Source organism: Tachysurus fulvidraco, chromosome 7, assembly GCF_022655615.1.
Source record: "Tachysurus fulvidraco isolate hzauxx_2018 chromosome 7, HZAU_PFXX_2.0, whole genome shotgun sequence".
Lineage (NCBI taxonomy): Eukaryota > Metazoa > Chordata > Actinopteri > Siluriformes > Bagridae > Tachysurus > Tachysurus fulvidraco.
In genome coordinates, this window is record NC_062524.1 from 3951112 (window position 1) to 3971157 (window position 20046).

The 20046-nt window shown below is 39.3% G+C and overlaps 1 protein-coding gene across 4 annotated transcripts in view; it reads left to right on the forward strand.

The window, feature by feature from the left end:
• The window catches only part of scn4ab (sodium channel, voltage-gated, type IV, alpha, b), a 39837-nt gene extending 20433 nt beyond the window's left edge, over positions 1-19404 (forward strand). For 3 of the 4 annotated variants that reach the window (XM_047816397.1, XM_047816396.1, XM_047816394.1), the window contains 21 exons: positions 1-110; positions 248-311; positions 598-739; positions 1117-1314; positions 1567-1647; positions 1985-2099; positions 2682-2920; positions 3020-3193; positions 3438-3533; positions 5902-6258; positions 7264-7656; positions 9539-9656; positions 9965-10119; positions 10221-10394; positions 11508-11630; positions 11823-12104; positions 12442-12495; positions 12769-12906; positions 13779-13883; positions 14434-14704; positions 15171-19404. The exon at positions 1-110 is cut by the window's left edge and continues 109 nt beyond it. In XM_047816397.1, the coding sequence (XP_047672353.1) occupies positions 1-110; positions 248-311; positions 598-739; positions 1117-1314; positions 1567-1647; positions 1985-2099; positions 2682-2920; positions 3020-3193; positions 3438-3533; positions 5902-6258; positions 7264-7656; positions 9539-9656; positions 9965-10119; positions 10221-10394; positions 11508-11630; positions 11823-12104; positions 12442-12495; positions 12769-12906; positions 13779-13883; positions 14434-14704; positions 15171-16264 (4483 nt within the window). In that variant the 3' untranslated portion in view covers positions 16265-19404. The remainder of the gene's footprint in view (positions 111-247; positions 312-597; positions 740-1116; positions 1315-1566; positions 1648-1984; positions 2100-2681; positions 2921-3019; positions 3194-3437; positions 3534-5901; positions 6259-7263; positions 7657-9538; positions 9657-9964; positions 10120-10220; positions 10395-11507; positions 11631-11822; positions 12105-12441; positions 12496-12768; positions 12907-13778; positions 13884-14433; positions 14705-15170) is intronic. The other variant, XM_047816395.1, reaches the window with a different exon arrangement.
• Positions 19405-20046: the final 642 nt, after the last annotated feature.

Sequence of the window (20046 nt, forward strand, 5' to 3'; positions counted from 1 at the left end):
GTTCATGGGAATTCTGCGCAACAAGTGCGTCCTGTGGCCTCCTCCAAGCTTCATCAACAACACAGACACAAACAGCACTTTCGACTTCGAACAATTCATCAACGATCCTGGTAACTGGAGCATAGATCTGAAGCCAGATTTGTATCGAATGATATGATGTTAATGGTGAAGGTTTAGCAGGAGTCTGTTTGTCATGCTGCTCTTCTGTACGCTGACAGGGACTTCTCTGTTTTGTTTTGTTTTGCAGAGTATTTCTACTTCCTGCCTGGTAGCCTGGACCCACTTCTTTGTGGAAACAGTTCAGACTCTGGGTATGTTGGTCAGACAAGGAGTTTTCTCTTCACTAGTTATGATATGATCTTTATTTTGGAAAAGGGACAATTATAGAAACAAAGTGTGGTGCTGTGCTGAGGGAAAACACATCATTAAACACGTTTAAGCTTCAAAACCTGTCATGACACTTGGAGTTAAAGAGAAGAAATAAGTTTAGACACGTTTATTTGGGCTCTCGTGATTTGTTTTTCCCCTTTTAATACAAAATGTCGATCTATCCATCTGGTCTTTTTGTATAACTCAGCTGTACTGTGATATCGACAGAGTATGTCCCGAAGGCTACTTGTGTATGAAAGCAGGAAGGAATCCAAATTACGGTTACACCAGCTACGACAACTTCGGCTGGGCCTTCCTCGCCCTCTTCCGCCTCATGACACAAGACTACTGGGAAAATTTGTTCCAGCTGGTTCGTACATCCACATTTCCCACGAGTCTCGCATGCTGTTACACACCCATTATTCCTCTCACCTTTCTTTACGGTTGCTTTGTCATGCTTCACTAACGGAGCTGTGCAGTGATGAAGTAAGTACCGAAACGTTTATATTTAACTCACCATCCTAACTACGGAGCACAGACAGAGAGAATTACGCTTAAGGAAAAATATAAATCCATTTCGTTTGTGATTATATGAGTAATGTGTTCATCCTAACAATGGAAATAATGTGGATATAAATACATTTAAAAAAATCATTAAAGGTGAATTAAATAAATGAAATCGTATAATGAAGTCATGATAGAGAACTGCAGAATAAACATTTTCTGATGTTGTCTCTTGTGTTTCAGACGCTCCGGGCAGCAGGGAAGACCTACATGATCTTCTTCGTGGTCATCATCTTCTTAGGCTCCTTTTATCTGATCAATCTGATTTTGGCTGTGGTGGCGATGGCGTACGCGGAGCAGAACGAAGCCACTAGAGCTGAAGCTAAAGAGAAAGAAGAGGAGTATGCCATGATCATGGAGCAGCTCAAAATGCAATCCGAGGCAAGCATATGCTCTCTCATAATGTTGTTCATTTCATTCCTATTTAGCATGGCTAATAGCATAGCCTTCTCAGTGGCAGCTCACCTCCGAGACTATGTTTCCGGCTTGTAATTTTTTTACAATTTTCGTAAATTTTGTTCTGGATGCTGCTTTAGAAAATACATGCAAAATTTAGAACATGAAAACAATTTGCCACAAAAAAAAGTATCTCAGCATAAAATAGTAATCTATTAGTCTTATTTGTCCGACCAGCAAAAAAAAGCCATGGTGAAAGAAAGCATGACTTCGCTCTCGAGCAATAAGAAAGAAGAATATGATGAAAATCATGAAGAGGTAACACACAGACACCGACAAATTCTCTGTACTTTTATTACATAAGACCTGTACTGAAATTCAGTATTAAATTCTGACCTGTACTGAATTCTGGTTGGTTGTGATGAAGTGTTAATGAATTTCATGTATACAGTAAGTTCTCTGTTAGGAGATGTTTAACTGGTATTTAATGCAAATAGTGTTCTTACTTCTCTATTTAAGAATAAAATGTAATCCATGATGAATTACTGTGATATATAACTAATAAAGCATTTTTAATGCCATACTTTAAATATTGCCAACACATTACAGTCCAATTAGACACTGATTTTATTTCCATTCTGCTATGTTTATAAAGTCTATCGAGGTGAAAAAATCAAATGGATCCAAAGGAAGCATGGATTTAATAGAAATACCTGGCCAGCAAGACAGGAAAGCCAGTGTTATAAGCGCTGCAAGCCAAACACTAGAAGGTAAATTTTTTAGTTTGTTTATGAGTAATGAAAATTGATTCAACAGATTTGATGAACAACAACAGTTTACATATTTGTGGGTTAAAAAAGAACTGAAGTCTCACTGGATGCTGCTATTGTTTGCAATAAAATAATAATAATAATAATAATAATAATAATAATAATAATAATAATAATAATATCCGGGTGTCACGGTGGCTTAGTGGTTAGCACGTTCGCCTCATACCTCCAGGGTTGGGGGTTCGATTCCCGCCTCCGCCCTGTGTGTGTGGAGTTTGCATGTTCTCCCCGTGCCTCGGGGGTTTCCTCCGGGTACTCCGGTTTCCTCCCTCGGTCCAGAGACATGCATGGTAGGTTGATTGGCATCTCTGGAAAATTGTCCGTGGTGTGTGAGTGAATGAGAGTGTGTGTGTGTGTCCTGTGATGGGTTGGCACTCTGTCCAGGGTGTATCCTGCCTCGATGCCCGATGATAGGCACAGGCTCCCCGTGACCCGAGAAGTTTGGATAAGCGGTAGAAAATTAATGAATGAATGAATAATAATATCCTATAAATTTCTTCCTCTTCTTTTTTTTCTTTTGAGAATTGGAAGAGCTGGAAAGGCCATGCCCACCTTGCTGGTACAAGTTTGCAGACATTTTTCTAAAGTGGAATTGCTGTGTACCGTGGATCAAATTCAAAAATTGGGTGCACTTCATTGTGATGGATCCCTTTGTGGACTTGGGCATCACTATCTGCATCGTATTGAACACAGTCTTCATGGCCATGGAGCATTATCCAATGACTCCTGACTTCGAACATGTCTTATCTGTTGGGAATTTGGTAAGGTGATAGGCACAAACCAGACACCGCTTTATTCCACTTGCATCTTCTAAATGGCCCTCAAATATAACCACTTTAGTTATGAGTATTTATTTCTAGGTGTTCACAGGCATCTTCACTGCGGAGATGGTATTCAAACTCATAGCGCTGGACCCATACTACTACTTCCAGGTTGGCTGGAATATATTTGACAGCATCATCGTGACCATGAGTCTTGTTGAACTCGGACTGGCTAACGTACAAGGGCTCTCTGTGCTCCGGTCCTTCCGACTTGTAAGTAATTGTTTATCCACTTAACAGAAACTGTATATAAACAGATGCAGAGAATTACACGTTAATTGTTGCTAATAAGGTTGTACATATGTCGTCTCCATGCAATGGCCTGCTCTTCTAGCATACTGAATATTACAGTTAAGATGATGGAAGCCTTATTGCTTCTCGTATCTAAAACATCTGAGATTTCACACTCATTACACTAGTCCCTCTATTTCATGTTAAATAAACGCTTGGAAGCAAGAATGAAGAATTTGACCTACAATCGGCGGACGTTTTAGTCGGACATGACCGATTGGAGCACGAGAAACCTATTGGAGGACTTCACACCTTTGTTTTGGTAAATAGCTGACCTCGCACTAACTGATTCTTCTCATAGTTCATAGGATACAAAAGCTCTGTTATAATATGTATATTTCATATTTATTGGCAATCTGAGTGCATCAATGAACAAGCAAACATATGGGAAGAATCATATAGTGCGGTGTTGGCATTTCTGTAGACAAAATTGGAGAGTTTTTGCACTTTGCACTTTTATTATGATTATGCGTGAAGCAATAGGCCCAAGCTACTGTATACTGTGAGTATCTGACTACGCAACAGCTTGCCATACTGAGCCTGTCAATGTGTTGGAATGTGCACTTAGTGCTTGTGTGCTTTTGATCAAGAGCCTGGGTCAGTGTGAGGGCCTGAGACAGAAAAGGGACAGAATCGACATGAGAGACCAGCACTGAGGCAGGACGGGTGATGCAGGGACAAGATCTACATGAGAGACTGGTACTGAGGCAGGACGGGTGATGCAGGGACGGGATCCACATGAGAGACTAGTATTGAGGCAGAATGGGTTATGCAGGGATAAGATCTACATGAGAGACTGGTACTGAGGCAGAATCTGTGACAGGGGCAGGATCTACATGAGAGACTGGTATTGAGGCAGAATGGGTGATGCAGGGATAAGATCTACATGAGAGACTGGTATTGAGGCAGAATGGGTGATGCAGGGATAAGATCTACATGAGAGACTGGTATTGAGGCAGAATGGGTGATGCAGGGATAAGATCTACATGAGAAACTGGTATTGAGGCAGAATGGGTGATGCAGGGATAAGATCTACATCAGAGACTGGTATTGAGGCAGAATGGGTGATGCAGGGACGGGATGTACATGAGAGACTGGTATTGAGGCAGAATGGGTTATGCAGGGATAAGATCTACATGAGAGACTGGTACTGAGGCAGAATCTGTGACAGGGCAGGATCTACATGAGAGACTGGTATTGAGGCAGAATGGGTGATGCAGGGATAAGATCTACATGACAGACTGGTACTGAGGCAGGACGGGTGATGCAGGGACGGGATCTACATGAGAGACTGGGATTGAGGCAGAATGGGTGATGCAGGGACGGGATCTACATGAGAGACTGGTACTGAGGCAGAATCTGTGAAAGGGGCAGGATCTACATGAGAGACTGGTACTGAGGCAGGAGGGTGATGCAGGGACGGGATCTACATGAGAGACTGGTACTGAGGCAGGACGGGTGATGCAGGGACGGGATCTACATGAGAGACTGGTACTGAGGCAGGACGGGTGATGCAGGGACGGGATCTACATGAGAGACTGGTACTGAGGCAGAATCTGTGACAGGGGCAGGATCTACATGAGAGACTGGTATTGAGGCAGAATGGGTGATGTAGGGATAAGATCTACATGAGTGACTGGTACTGAGGCAGAATGGGTGACAGGGACAGGACTGGTACTGAGGCAGAATCTGTGACAGGGGCAGGATCTACATGAGAGACTGGTATTGAGGCAGAATGGGTGATGTAGGGATAAGATCTACATGAGAGACTGGTACTGAGGCAGAATGGGTGACAGGGACAGGATTGGTCCAAATGATTGGGGCATGCTGGCATTTGTCAGGTCTAATGAATTTGCAAAGTGTGTGAATTCAGTAGGACCCTCATTTTATCCATGGCTTCTGTCTGTTTTTTTTTATTTTTCGAATCATATGATAGCAGAATGTTTTTGTTCACATTATGACAGCTAGCTATCAACAAGAATTGCCTTTTGTTTCCTTACAGATCCGCCTGTGACTGTAAATGTTACAATCCTGTGTTGCTTGGCCACAAAATGTGTGCACACATATTCTATGTGCCTAAAGCTAATAAACAGCTTCAGTTAACCCTCGCACAGACATTTGTCGCTAACCCGTTGTGTGTTTGCAGCATTCTGTGTCATGTTATATTGCATTCAGTTTCATACGCTGTTTTTGTAAACACATGCTTACTATTCTCTGTATTTTATAAATGGTGTATTTGATCTATATGATTTCTGGGCCAATTTCCAATCATTTTATCCAAAGAATTGATAATGAATTCAGACTTTTCAAATTTGTAATGAGTGCAGACTTTGGCAGGTGGATTGGTTGTGGTGTTAGGATTGATCATGATAGTTACAGTGAGAATTCATGACTGGGTCACATTATACAATACAATAGGATAATAGTAAATGTGCCATAGACGTTACTATTACTATTACTGTTACTTAAACTCCTCCCTCAGTATTTATTATTTAGTATTAACTAGTGACTGCTTAACTTTTTATTTAGTATCCAAAACTGTGTCCCATCTGACCACAAACTGGTATTTCTTGCTGGTTTATTTAAAGCTAACTATTATATAACCATGTTGTGATTAATATTCAATATAGATGCGTGTCTTCAAGTTGGCAAAGTCATGGCCCACACTAAACATGCTGATTAAGATTATTGGTAACTCTGTGGGTGCCCTGGGGAACCTGACGCTCGTCCTGGGTATCATCGTCTTCATCTTTGCTGTGGTGGGCATGCAGCTGTTTGGGAAGAGCTACAAGGACTGCGTTTGTAAAATCGCTGAAGACTGTGAGCTGCCACGGTGGCACATGACAGACTTCTTCCATTCATTCCTTATTGTGTTTCGGATCCTGTGTGGCGAGTGGATTGAAACCATGTGGGACTGCATGGAGGTGGCAGGCCAGCCATTGTGCATTACCGTCTTCATGATGGTCATGGTGATTGGAAACCTAGTGGTGAGTATCACCTCAGTCAGGCAGTCACAACGGGGTCTGTCTGTTTTGTTGTTTTGGTTTTCAAGGTTTCTCAATCAGGCATTTGTGAGCTCAGATTGGTCTGCGATTGGTTCGGCATTAACAGAGTTATTACACATACAGATCATTTTTAAGGTAATTTTTTTTTTATTAAAAAAAAAAGGCACCTGAATCACTACCTACATGAGAAATCTATTAATAAATTGATTTGTTTCACATTCCTTTAAGCATACTACTAAGTGAAATATCAAAGAAACATTACCTCACGCCATTCAACATCTACTGAGGCCCGTACACTAATTGTGTCATCTATTACCATGAAAGTTCCAAAACACTGGACAGGTCTCTCTGAGATAATTAACTTGTGACGTGACACTCGTGCTTTAAACTCTCCTGCAAGTCCGATATCCTTAAGCACGCTGTAGTGGATGTTGTCTGTCGTGCTCGTGGAGACAGATCTGTCATAGACCTTACATCCATCATGAGATCCTCTCACTAGAAGTTAATAATACATTGGGCTTATTTACTTTGAGTATCAACCAACCATTTACTATAAATGTAAGCAAGCATATTTCCGTTTCAGCTATTCATAGAGCCGAGAGGAAACAGCTCATCCAGTGAGCTAGTGAAACTAGCAAAAGGAGACTTTGTCTGAGATATTTTAATTGGGGATGTGAAAATTGGGATTTTGGGTAATGGGTAGTATTTTCAACAACAAGAAGTGAAACAATGCAGTGTAATTTATGAAATTCCCCAATTTTTGAAACTGTAAATTCAGCTAAGCTAACCTTAAAACCAGGAACCATCTTTGGTCAACAGTTAATAATTCACTTAACAAATTATAGCAGATCACTGAGTTCAATATAGATTTTTCTTTTATAGAACTATTACATGTTTTCCTTATGACAATAAGAGAACTGTTTCAGACTGTTGGCTTTAGAGAAGAGTTAAAAGAAAATCGATACGCATGGCTTTTGTTTCTTGCAGGTCCTGAATCTTTTCCTGGCGTTGCTGCTTAGCTCCTTCAGTGGAGATAATTTGTCATCATCAGACGACGACGGTGAGATGAACAACCTCCAGATTGCCATATCAAGAATCACCAGGGGCATCGACTGGTTCAAGGCCTTCATCATCACACACGTAAGGCGTTTGTTGGGGCTGAAACCGAAGGAAGAGGATAAGAAAGGAAATGATTTGGTCCTAAACCACATGGACACTGGTGAGTCAGGGGATGAGACCAAGGAGGAGCTGAAACTGGAGCTTGATGGTGCTCTTAGAATGGCTGTTGTTCCGATTGCAAAGGGAGAGTCTGATGTTGAAAGCCCATATGAAGATGATAGCACTTTTGAAGATGAAGAAAAGGTCGATGAAAAAAAGCAAGTGAGTTCACACATAACACAACAGAAAAGAACTGATCTATTTTTTACAGAAATATTGATTTGATAGTTATTTCTAATCTAGATTAATGAATATTCTGGTTTGGAAAAAAAAAGCCATCACTAAAATGTAAATAATTTGTATATTAACCTTTTTTTGAGCTATATGAGAGCTGTTGAACTATGATAGGATTTTATTATAGCCCAATTGCCTTCCAAGTTGCCTTCCTGGAACACACACTGTCTTAAATTGCAGAAATATAGCAATTTTAAAGTAACATGTCCTTACAGTGGGGGTGTGGTGGCTTAGCGGTAAGCCTGTGTTACTTAAACCTCAGGGGTAGGGGGTTTCTCCACTGGGTACTTTATATTCCTCCCCGAATACAAAGACATTGTCCATGGAAATGTTTTCCTGACATGGGTTGCCACACCATCCAGCATGTCCCCTACGTTGTGCCCAAGTCTATGCTCTCTGCGACACTGTGTAGGATAATCGCTAAAGAAAATGGATAGATGGATGAATGGATGGACCATCATACAGGAAACTTAATTATCCCATGCTATTAGAACAGATTCAACATCCACCATAAACATCCAGGTATATCAGTCATTACTATACATCATTAATATAGTAAAATAACATATCAGCATGAGTGCATTATTATAATCCTATGTATTATGTTAGATGAAAGATATAGAAATTAAGATCGGACTGTCTGACCAATCACAGGTCAATAACTCTGTGGTGGATAGGAAAACAAACATGAGTACTTCTACACCTGAAAACCTCATTTATATCGACACAGAGGATATCTGTGGATATCATGGCCAATATGTGGTTGTACAGAGATAAAACATAGACACCGAGTGGTTTTATGGGTGCACAGGAGGTCAGGTGTCACAGTGATGGAGCGTGGGAAACAGCACTAGCGCAGCATGATTAGTTAACCTGTTTGACAACCAGCTGACCTCTTGGGTTCATCTTTCACTCTTTCTTCCAACCGAGAATTTCACTTTGCATAACATAGCCATGTATACAAAAAAAATTGTCCGTTCGTGCGTTTTAGTAGTAGAACAGTACAGCTAATCAGTGCCACTTGAGGTCAGACATTTTGTTAAACATTTGTTACAATGAGGCGCATAAGCCCTGACTCATTAGGCAACTGTTTGTTGGTATGTTTGCAAACTGGGTTGAATTACGTGGCTCACATAACATACTCTCGCTTGTCTAAATGCTTGGCATTACTCTGGCAGCCATGTTTCTCCTCAGGGAAGCTGATACATAGCTGAAGTGGAGGCAGTAGTGCTAAACAATCAGCTGTACTTCACTAGAATTTAACCAGGCCAAAGCTAGAACCAGATAAGCTCAAACCTTATGCCATGTTGTCGAAATTTCTGCAATGAAATGTACTACAAAATGTTTAATTCAGAAATTATCCAGAAAAAAATGACAGCTGGAAATATGCTAATGGATAAAAAGTATGGAACTGTGCTTTATCAGCCAGATCTGTTTACTCCTTAAGCTTCAGTTACATGTGGCTACGTCAGTGAAAGAGGAATAGCGTCCAAATCCGAGCGATGGATTTATGCAGCACACTTATCATTCACAGTGTCTTCTTCATACTGCTAAATATAACTCCTTTTGAACTGTGCCTGTAAAGTCAGATATATTCTTGTACAAGATGTCCTGAGCAATCTGGCTAAGAAATCTAAACAGAAATAGTACAGCAAAAAAAACACAGCGACTCTCAAAAATTAATGCAAGACAATTATCTGTTTCGGTTGTTTAGCATGTAGCATGTCATATGTTAATGGAATCTCCATATTTTGCACATCTGAAGATGTTCTGATGGGTCTGTCTTTTACTTATTGCCTCTTCCGGACAGCATAAAGATGCAGATGACTCGTCCAGCTGCAGCACTGTGGACAAACCTCCAGAGGTGAAAGAAGCGGATTCAGAGGATGAACCAGATCCCATTACTCCAGCCGATTGCTTCACAGACAGTGAGACTCACTAAGCTCTGTTTTCTTTAAATGGAAAGCAGGTTACCTCAGATTCAACACTAGAATAAAATAAATGAATGAAAAATCAATTTACTGAAGGCAGAGTGGTAAAATATGGGATAAGTAGCTGTAATTCAGATTCTGGTTTCTTTCTACCAGCTGCTCAGACTACACTGGATTTTTCAGCATAGAGCTAAAGTACTATTTCCTGAAATAAAGATGTGTGATTTAATCTGAGTGAGAACTTCATTTTCTCATAAAATTGTAATTAATATTTCGATTGTATAATTGTACCTCCTGCACCAAAGACTGCATTAGACGATGCCCATGCCTGGATTTGGACATCACCAAGGGCAGAGGAAAGATATGGTGGAACATCCGTAAGACCTGTTATGCCATTGTGGAGCACAACTACTTTGAGACCTTCATCATCTTCATGATTCTCCTCAGCAGTGGTGCCTTGGTGAGCTGGAGGAAAAAGACAAAGTTGTTTTTTTTTTCTTTCTTTCTTACAGTTGGTACATCATTGAAGACTGAAGTCATGTTTTCTTCTTCCCCAATAAGGCATTTGAAGATATTTACATCGAGCAGCGACGAGTGATTAAAATCATTCTCGAATACGCAGATCAGGTCTTCACCTACATATTTGTCATCGAGATGCTTCTGAAATGGGCTGCATACGGTTTCAAGATCTATTTCACCAACGCTTGGTGCTGGTTGGACTTCCTCATTGTTGACGTATGTCTTTATGTTTATCATGTGAAACCTAAGTGAAACCTAATAAGCAATATTAATAAACTGAAATTGGAAATAAGACCGTAAATCAAGGATTGACTAGACCTGAACGTTGTAGATGAGTTATTTTTCTTACAGCAGTTCGTCCTTCATATGTTTTCCAGCGGGGAATGTTGGTTTCCCAAGTACCATGCTATTAAAATAAATATTTTGGTTCTGCTCAGTAGCACAGATAGCAACAACAATAGGACATGAGTGGGGTAGGAATCGGATAGAATTAACATTATGAGAAAAAAGAAAAGGCCATACATGCCCTGCCATATTTAGCCACTACTACAACTAGCCTTTATGTTATTTCTTTCTAATACATGCAATTTTCCAGGTAGAACATCTATATTAAAGATACAAAACGCATCCTCTTGATGGTTCCACCCCAGCAAAAAAGATGACTACAGTTTGGTACCTTGAGTTCTGAGGTCTTACTGACAACTGTCCTATTGATTAGCCAGTTTGATGAAAATCACATGGATATTCAGAAAAAGTTATTTGAGTTTTGGGGGGGGCACGGTGGCTTAGTGGTTAGCACGTTCGCCCCACATCTCCAGAGTTGGGGTTTCGATTCCCACCTCCGCCTAGTGTGTGTGGAGTTTGCATGTTCTCCCCGTGCCTCTGGGGTTTCCTCCGGGTACTCCGGTTTCCTCCCCCGGTCCAAAGACATGCATGGTAGGTTGATTGGCAGCTCTGGAAAATTGTCCAGGGTGTATCCTGCCTTGATAGGCACAGGCTCCCCGTGACCCGAGAAGTTCGCATAAGCATTAGAAAATGAATAAATGAATATTTGAGTTTGCTATAGTGATGACAAAACTAAGCCAATTGCAAAAGTGATATCTTTAGAATGAATAGCTCAAACAACAGTGTTAATATAGTCACTTAATATGAGACATATAATACACTGGCCTTAGCAAAAGTACCGGCGGTGTAGTAATAATTTATTCAAATCAAACTTATTTAACTTTAAACTCGAATAAAAGCAATAAGAGACAAGATATGTAGCTTCAGTGTCAGCATTTTGGTAATGATTCCTATTCCTTGTGAAATTGTAAAATCATCACACAGGTCTCCCTGATCAGTTTGACAGCTAACATTCTGGGTTACTCTGAGCTCGGACCCATCAAATCCCTGAGGACATTGAGAGCTCTGAGGCCACTTCGCGCCTTGTCCAGATTTGAGGGAATGAGGGCAAGTACATTATTTCTCCATTGTATTTCCAGACTGATCGAAGTTTGAAATTTAATTACATGCAGATAGATTTTATTTTATTCTGGTGTAGTTACCAAGATGCTCTGAGGAAGAAAAACTCTCTGACATGACTGAAAAATGATCTGAAAAATCATTATTATGACTTATTACAATTCTTCTGAACATCCTCAGGTGGTTGTGAACGCCCTGGTTGGAGCAATTCCCTCCATATTTAACGTGATGCTGGTGTGTTTGATCTTCTGGCTGATCTTCAGCATAATGGGTGTGAACCTGTTTGCTGGAAAATTCCACTATTGCTTTAACACCACCTCTGAAGAGTATTTCACACTTGACGTGGTGAACAACAAAAGCGATTGCTTGGAGCTGATGCTTAGTTCTGACGATGTGAGATGGATGAACACCAAGGTCAACTTCGATAACGTGGGCATGGGTTACCTCTCCCTGCTTCAAGTGGTTAGTGTTCATGGATGACTGGATGGCTAGATGGATGGATGGATGGATGGATGGCTTGATAGATGGATGTGGGTATGGATGGATGGCTTGCTGGCTGGATTGATGAATGGATAGGTGGCTGGATGGATTGATGGATAAATAATGGATAGATGGATGAATGTTATTATGTATAGCTGGATGAATGGAGGCTGGTATGAATGGATGGATAGATGTATGGATGGATGGATGTGGGAATGGGTGACTGCATAGGTGGATGGATGGATGGATAGATGGATGTGGGGATGAATGGATGCATGGCTATAGAGATACTAATTGCTTGTATTGTTTTGGTTCACAGGCAACATTTAAAGGTTGGATGGACATCATGTACGCTGCAGTGGATTCTCGGGCGGTAAGCATCACTCTTCAGGGGTAAAAACTCTACTCAGGTGTCCTGTTTTTAGTCTCAATACCAGCTTTGGTATACATTTTGGTATGATTTTGTTTGGAAACACAGATAAAGGACGAGTGGTAGAGAGAAGGGGAATGATGCAATTATATCAAGATCTAGAAAAAATAGAGGATTGTTCTTGTTCTTGTTACAGTAAATAGAGTTAGTAACGTGAAAAATTAACACTTTGTTCAAGATTTTGTCAATATCAACACATTTTAACTCTTTAACTAGGTGGACGATCAGCCAGATTATGAGTCTAACCTCTACATGTACCTGTACTTTGTGATTTTCATCATCTTTGGCTCCTTTTTTACCCTCAATTTATTCATCGGTGTCATCATTGATAACTTCAACCAACAGAAATCAAAGATAAGTATCATTAACACAAACCAGTCTGAAATTGTTTACTGGACAAAATTCCTTTTTTCAGGTGGAATAGATAAATAAATTGCACTGAAATCACGTGGGTTTAATCACGTGGGTTTCTTCAGGGAATTAGGAATAAAACAATTTGAGAGTGTGCTGTTAGAAGATAACAATCAACAGCAGAATGGTGTGATGAAGAAGAAGCCTTTATTATTACAACACTTGCATTACAGGACACTGGAAGTCTTTTATTTACATATTCCACATTGGGAGGTTGGGTTCCCAGAGCAGGAAGGGTTAAGGGCCTTGCTCAGGAGCCCAATAGCAGCAGATTAACTGAGCCTTTTGATCAACAGCCCAGCCTTAACCATTTGAGCCACCTTGACCCTGAAATGGAGTTACTGCTGCTGTTATGTGGAATGTTTGCAAAAACAAGTTCATCACTTCCTGTACATTATAAACCCCTCCATTCTGAAGACCTTCCAGCTGTGGAGCTCACTGACACCGGAGACTCCTTCCATCATTAAAAAACATATAATATATTATAATATAATATAAAAAGAAAACATAATTAAATAAACAATTATACATTTTTTTGTTGTAAACACATCTTAATCCATATTTTTTTAAATAACTAATATTATGTGGCTGTGAATGAGCTGTTATTAAAGAAACGATGACATATCGAAAACGTACATTCATTAATAAACACTTTCAATATAAAAGTTATAAATATTTAAATTGTAGATAACTAATGCAGTGGAGAAATAATAATAATAATAATAATAATAATAACACATAATCTGTGAGAAATATTTTTATTTTTTGGGGGCATTTAAAACATGAAGAATAATCGTTTTCCTGTGTTACCTTACTTAGGAGGACAAGACCTCTTCATGACAGAGGAGCAGAAGAAATATTATAACGCCATGAGGAAACTTGGCTCAAAGAAGCCACAGAAACCCATCCCACGCCCTCAAGTAGGTTGAGTACTCAGTGTAACGGAGAAATCAATAATTAATTAACTACCAATAAATTCGAGTTGGAAATAATCGTTATTTGACATGAAATCTCATAAGGGCTTCTTATCTCTGGGGTCCTGGTCTTTCTAAACACCACTTTTTCCCCCGGGGTAGAAGACGTTTCACATGTGTAATTCAAAAGCAAGGTTATGAAGCAGGTCTTTTTCCTCAGGGTTATGAAACTCGAAAATACTTTAAATAACGAGACGCAATAAGCGATCACATGTTAGATTTATCCAATCAGGGTTGTTGATGCATGATTATGCAAAAAAAAACCCTTCACACCATGGTTTAGGACAGTGAGAAACATCATTATGAAGAGCAAGATTATGAAGAGCCAGGATTCAGTGTTAACCTTTGGGAAAGTAGAAGCAGTGTGAAATCTCTAACCCAGGATTACCTTACCTTAGGTCCCAGGGGAACTATTTCATGTGTAAAAATACCTTAATTTTATCATTACCTCATGCTGAAGACTTTTCCCTCACATCTGATGTCTGATTTCCTGCAGAACTGTTTGCAAGGCTTCATCTTCGACATTGTCACTAAACAGTTCTTCGACATCCTGATCATGGGCCTGATCTGTCTGAACATGGTCACCATGATGGTGGAGACGGACGACCAGAGCGCCGAGGTTGAAGAGATCCTGTACATGATCAACTTTGTCTTTATCGTTGTCTTCACTGGAGAGTGCGTGCTCAAGCTCATTGCACTACGGCAGTATTTCTTTCACGTCGGCTGGAATATTTTCGATTTTATCGTAGTCATACTTTCAATTGTGGGTAAGTACTGTAGCTGGTGTTGGAAAGAAAATCATGCTAATATTAGCTTTCCTAGACTCATTTACTCAGATTTACTGAGATGCTAATTCACTGACCGATCAGATTAAATACAGTGAATCTGGGGAAAAAAAACTTATTATTTACATAAAGGGTATTATTTATTGAAATTTCAAAACAAAAAAAGATTTTGTTTCCAAATAGCGAAAACAAACCAACAAAAATTTGACACCTGAAGCTATGTTGTGTTAATTTGCACATATTCATATTATTGTGTATTTGTACAGTATTTTGCACTATTAAGTAGAAACGCCTCAATGCACATATTGTCCTTAAACAGAGATCTTAAAATTTTTCCCGTATTTTATCCACATTCAAGCCTTTATTAAATCAGGGCCATAAATATATTTTGCATTCCAATATATAACTATATTAAGCCCCTGATCTGTTTTTAAAAACTTGTTTTCAGGCTTAGTCCTAGCTGATATCATCGAGAAGTATTTTGTGTCACCTACGCTTTTCCGTGTAATCCGACTTGCCAGAATCGGCCGCGTTCTGCGACTGATCCGGGGTGCTAAAGGTATCCGAACACTGCTGTTTGCTCTGATGATGTCGCTCCCTGCTCTCTTCAACATCGGCCTCCTCCTCTTTTTGATCATGTTCATCTTCTCCATCTTTGGCATGTCCAACTTTGCATATGTGAAAAAAGATGCCGGCATTGACGACATGTTCAATTTTGAGACCTTTGGGAACAGTATCATATGTCTGTTCATGATCACGACGTCCGCTGGCTGGGATGGACTCCTGTCCCCGATCCTAGACAGCAAACCTCCCGACTGTGACCCGGACATTGAGAATCCTGGCACGGACGTGAAGGGAAACTGTGGGAACGCCGGAGTGGGAATAGTCTTCTTTTGCAGCTACATCGTGATGTCGTTCCTGGTGGTGGTGAACATGTACATTGCCATCATTCTGGAGAACTTCAACGTAGCAACGGAGGAGAGCAGCGAGCCTTTATGTGAGGAAGACTTCGAGATGTTCTACGAGACCTGGGAGAAGTTCGATCCGGACGCTTCGCAGTTCATCGAATACAGCGTGCTGTCCGATTTCTGCGACACACTGAAAGATCCACTGAAGATCCCCAAGCCCAACACGGTCAAGCTGATTGCTATGGACCTGCCGATGGTCCCTGGGGACAGGATCCACTGTCTGGACATCCTGCTGGCTCTCACTGCCGAGGTACTGGGTGAATCCGGGGAAATGGACATGCTCAAGTCGAGTATGGAGGAGAAATTCATGGCAAATAACCCGTCTAAAGTGTCATACGAGCCCATATCCAGCACTCTCCGAAGGAAGCAGGAGGAAGTGGCCGCTATCGTCATCCAGAGAGCCTTCCGCAAATACAAACTCAAGCATCCCCGCAAACTGGGAGCCCATAGCTTTAGACAAAAGATTGACAAGCCTCCGAGTGTAGCTCTGCAGAACGAGGTGGTCTTACACTCCGCCCCTTTCACTATCCCTGATACGGACTATGTCGACAACTTGAAGGAGTCCATCGTGTAGCAAGATCTTACTGCTTTTTCTGGATACAACTTCATCAATGTGACATTGTTGTCACTTCCACTGCTTGTTCGACTCTTCCAAAGTTTTCACGTCCCGGATACGAAGGACATGTGAGCGTGACATGTTTTATACAGTAGGTCACTATAAAGAAGTAAAGAACTAAAATCTGTGAAGAAGCCAGTGGCGTAAAATCTTTAAAAAAAAATTAGCATTAAAGATGTTAGTCAGGCTCTAAGCACAGTTTCCTAATCCTGGAAAAAAAATAGAACAAAGTACAAATGTAGCATGGGACTTTTAGATACTTTTGATACAAGACCGAAGAAATTGTTAGCTTACAGTACATGGTGCAGCTTGAGGTCTTTTTCTTGTCAAAATTCAATATAAAACAATGAAAAAATGCTGTATCGATTTCTCCATCATCGATAACCCAAGTCTGACATCAGATAAGTCCAATGTACTCAAATGTTGAAGCCATTTGTCTGAATATAATGCAAAGCACTTCGATCCTCTCTTATTTTAGTGTGATCAGTTTGTTTTCAGGAGCCATGCGTTCAAATACTGTCATCAACCTCATCTACTCAAATCCTCATACCACACGATGACCGCCTACAGCACGAGGGAACAGGCAAGGAAACAAAGCTTCAGCCTGAACTATAACAACATACATTTGGACGTAGCTTAGTAATACGTTATTTAACAGAATAAAGTCAGACAGTTATCATGTGCAGTATAAATGGCAGACTTAGCCTTTCTTTGTGAGGGACATATTACATGATTCTTTTTCCTGTTTCCATTTAAAAGAAAGATATTCCTCCATTTTCTGTACTGAATTTTTTCCCAAACACAATTTTCTGGCTAGTCTATGACGAGTTTCTGGTTAAACAAGAGTTTCTATAACAAGTTTAAATCTAGTTTCTGGTTGGTTTCTGGCTATTTTCTTACTAGTTTACGGATAGTTTGTTTGAACACAGCAAAGACAATTCAAGCTTTTAAGAAGGTACAGTATCCACATATTACGCAATACTTAAAATCAGAGCTTGAAATGAAAAAGAGTTTTAAAAACTAGGATGGTATTGTTCCTGACCCTCATGATGACTTGATCACTCGTGTCTCGTTTTACATGCTTGAGCAAAGCAGAAGTAATAAGTAATAAGATGTGGAGGAAGTTGTGCTGAAAACAGTATTTGAACGCAGCTCTTATTTGGACATGCTAGCACCCTAGCAATTTCATACAACAAAGCTAGAGTTTGGATGATTTCGACTTTACTTTCTTGGCTGGAGGAGTGAAAGCCTTTGCAGCATTAGGTTTAAACAATAGTTTATCTATCAATATCTTATCAATGCAGCTGCATATTATTAATATACTAATTTTATTGTACAGTGGTACCCCGCTTGTCGACCTTAATCGGTTCCTTTAAACCGGTCGAAATGCGGGCAGGTCGAAGAGCGAATGTAATTATCCCATAAGAAATAATGGATAACCAATTAATCCGTTCCCGACCTCCACCGATACCCCGTTTTTAACAGTATTAATACTAAATAATACATAAAATAATACCGGTACATAAATAATATTGTATATAATACAGTAAAAAGTATTAATTAAAAACTAACAAAAAAAATGATTGTACTGTGCTGTACTTACTCTTTAAGTCGCAGTGATGGCTTGATGGAGTGGGTGGGAGGAGGCTGAGTGGTGGTGTTAGTTGGAGGAGGATGAGCCCTCACTGCTAAATTACACTAATATTTTTCACAAACCGATGTTTAATTTAGGATAGATGCTCTCTCCATGAAGGCTGAGGCGAGACTGGGAAGATCCTTCCCCTCGTGCTACGTGGGTCAAGGTCGCTAAGCAGGGATTTGGTCGAAAAACTGTTCACTAAGCGAAAAGGTCGATGTCCAAGCGGGGTACCGCTGTACGAGTCCAGACAGATACACTTACGGTCTTAAATGCTTTTTAACATCAAATGTAAAATTTGTACTAATTTGCACGAGCCAGCTTGAATGAAAAGTTAGTGACCCTAGTTACAATGTGAATGCCGTATTAAATTTGTTGGAAAAAACAACAACTAAGAAGCAATGAAGCTAAGAAGCTAGCTTTTCATTTCAGAATGGATTTTTATTATGTATTATTGTAACATTTGCTTTACAGACTTTGTGCTTTAGATTTACTGTTTAATTACAGATTAATCACTGTTATCCCTACAGACCAAACAAAAATACTCACCAAAAGTACAGCAGTGTTAACAACTATTATAGATACAGTACAGGTTTTGGCCATTTCTAATTACATTACATTTAGCTTAATCGAATCAGGTATTAGATTAGATAATTGGGTTTATTGTCCCATTTTTTCAGCTCATGGTATAATAAACATTTCTTAATTCACTCGGAGTTGTTCTTCTTTTAGCTTTTTGATTAATATTTACAACTAAAGGAATTTGGAGTCCTTTTGATGGGAAGTGTATATGTAAAGATTTACTTTAAATTTAATCCTTCAGTCATGTTGTGTTTACAATGATTGCATTTAAAGTCTCCCATTTAAAGTAGCTGTATAGTCCGTCACAATGATTCATTAATGCTAATAAATGCACGTTTAGCAAGATTAATAATAATAATAATAATAATAATAATAATAATAATAATAATAATAATACTTATTATTATTATTATTATTATTATTATTATACAAATATAACATACTCGATGGTACATAAAGTTCATGTTACTGAAAAAATTTTTTAGATTCAATATAACAGGATTTTTATATGATTGTTCTGTTATAATATCCTGAAATGTCTTATTCTACTTATTCTGAGGTCATTTTAACCCAATGAGAATTTATATTATTAATATTATATTATTTTTAAAAATAACAAAAATAATGTGAAATTCTTTTAATTTCTTTTTTAATTATTAATTTTTAACTTTTGTTTTGTACCTTTTTTGATTTTCTCAATTAAAAACCACCTGATATCTGGTTCACATGCACTGCTTCTCTGTACCATCTCCATCACGCCACTATTATTAACCTGACAGAACTGCACCTGCGTCTCTGTCACTGTATAATGTATGTATAAAATGTTTTTTTTTTTTTGAGGATAACAATTAATAAACTGGAAAATCTTTCTTTATATGCACATGTTGCTGTGGTTTGGTGTTTGTATTTATTTCTATAAGTGAAGGGCTGCTCTCTTTTATTGCGTTTTTCTCTCATTTGATTGGATTCTTGAAGGTTATTTTGGGGAAGTTTGAGGACATTTTTAGGAGATGCCCATGGAAACGTTTACAACTTACTGAGCTAGATTCAGCTGGGGTGTTAATACTTATGGATACAGGTATCAGATTGGACAGATTTAAAATGATTACAAACATAAACGTCGGTTTAAATTTATTTTATTTTCCTTCTTTCTTTCTTTCCTTCCTTCCTTCCTTCCTTCCTTCATTCATTCATTCATTTCTTCATTCCTTCCTTTTTTCCTTCCATCCTTCCTTCTCCACCCCAGGAAATTTGTATTCATAAATAATTCACACACACTGAACATTATCATTTATCATCATGAAGGCTGATTGTAAGACCAGCTAAATATCCTGCGGATGCTCTTAATTCATAAACCCCTCCCACTCACTGTGCTCCTCCCCCATTCACCTTTTACATTGACTTGATAAATTATACTGTAATACATCATTATATATGACGACTTTCAGGCCAGTGATTATCTACGCCAGTGAGTGAGGATTTATTTAGATAAATGAAGGTTCTGTATTCCTGATTTAATTTA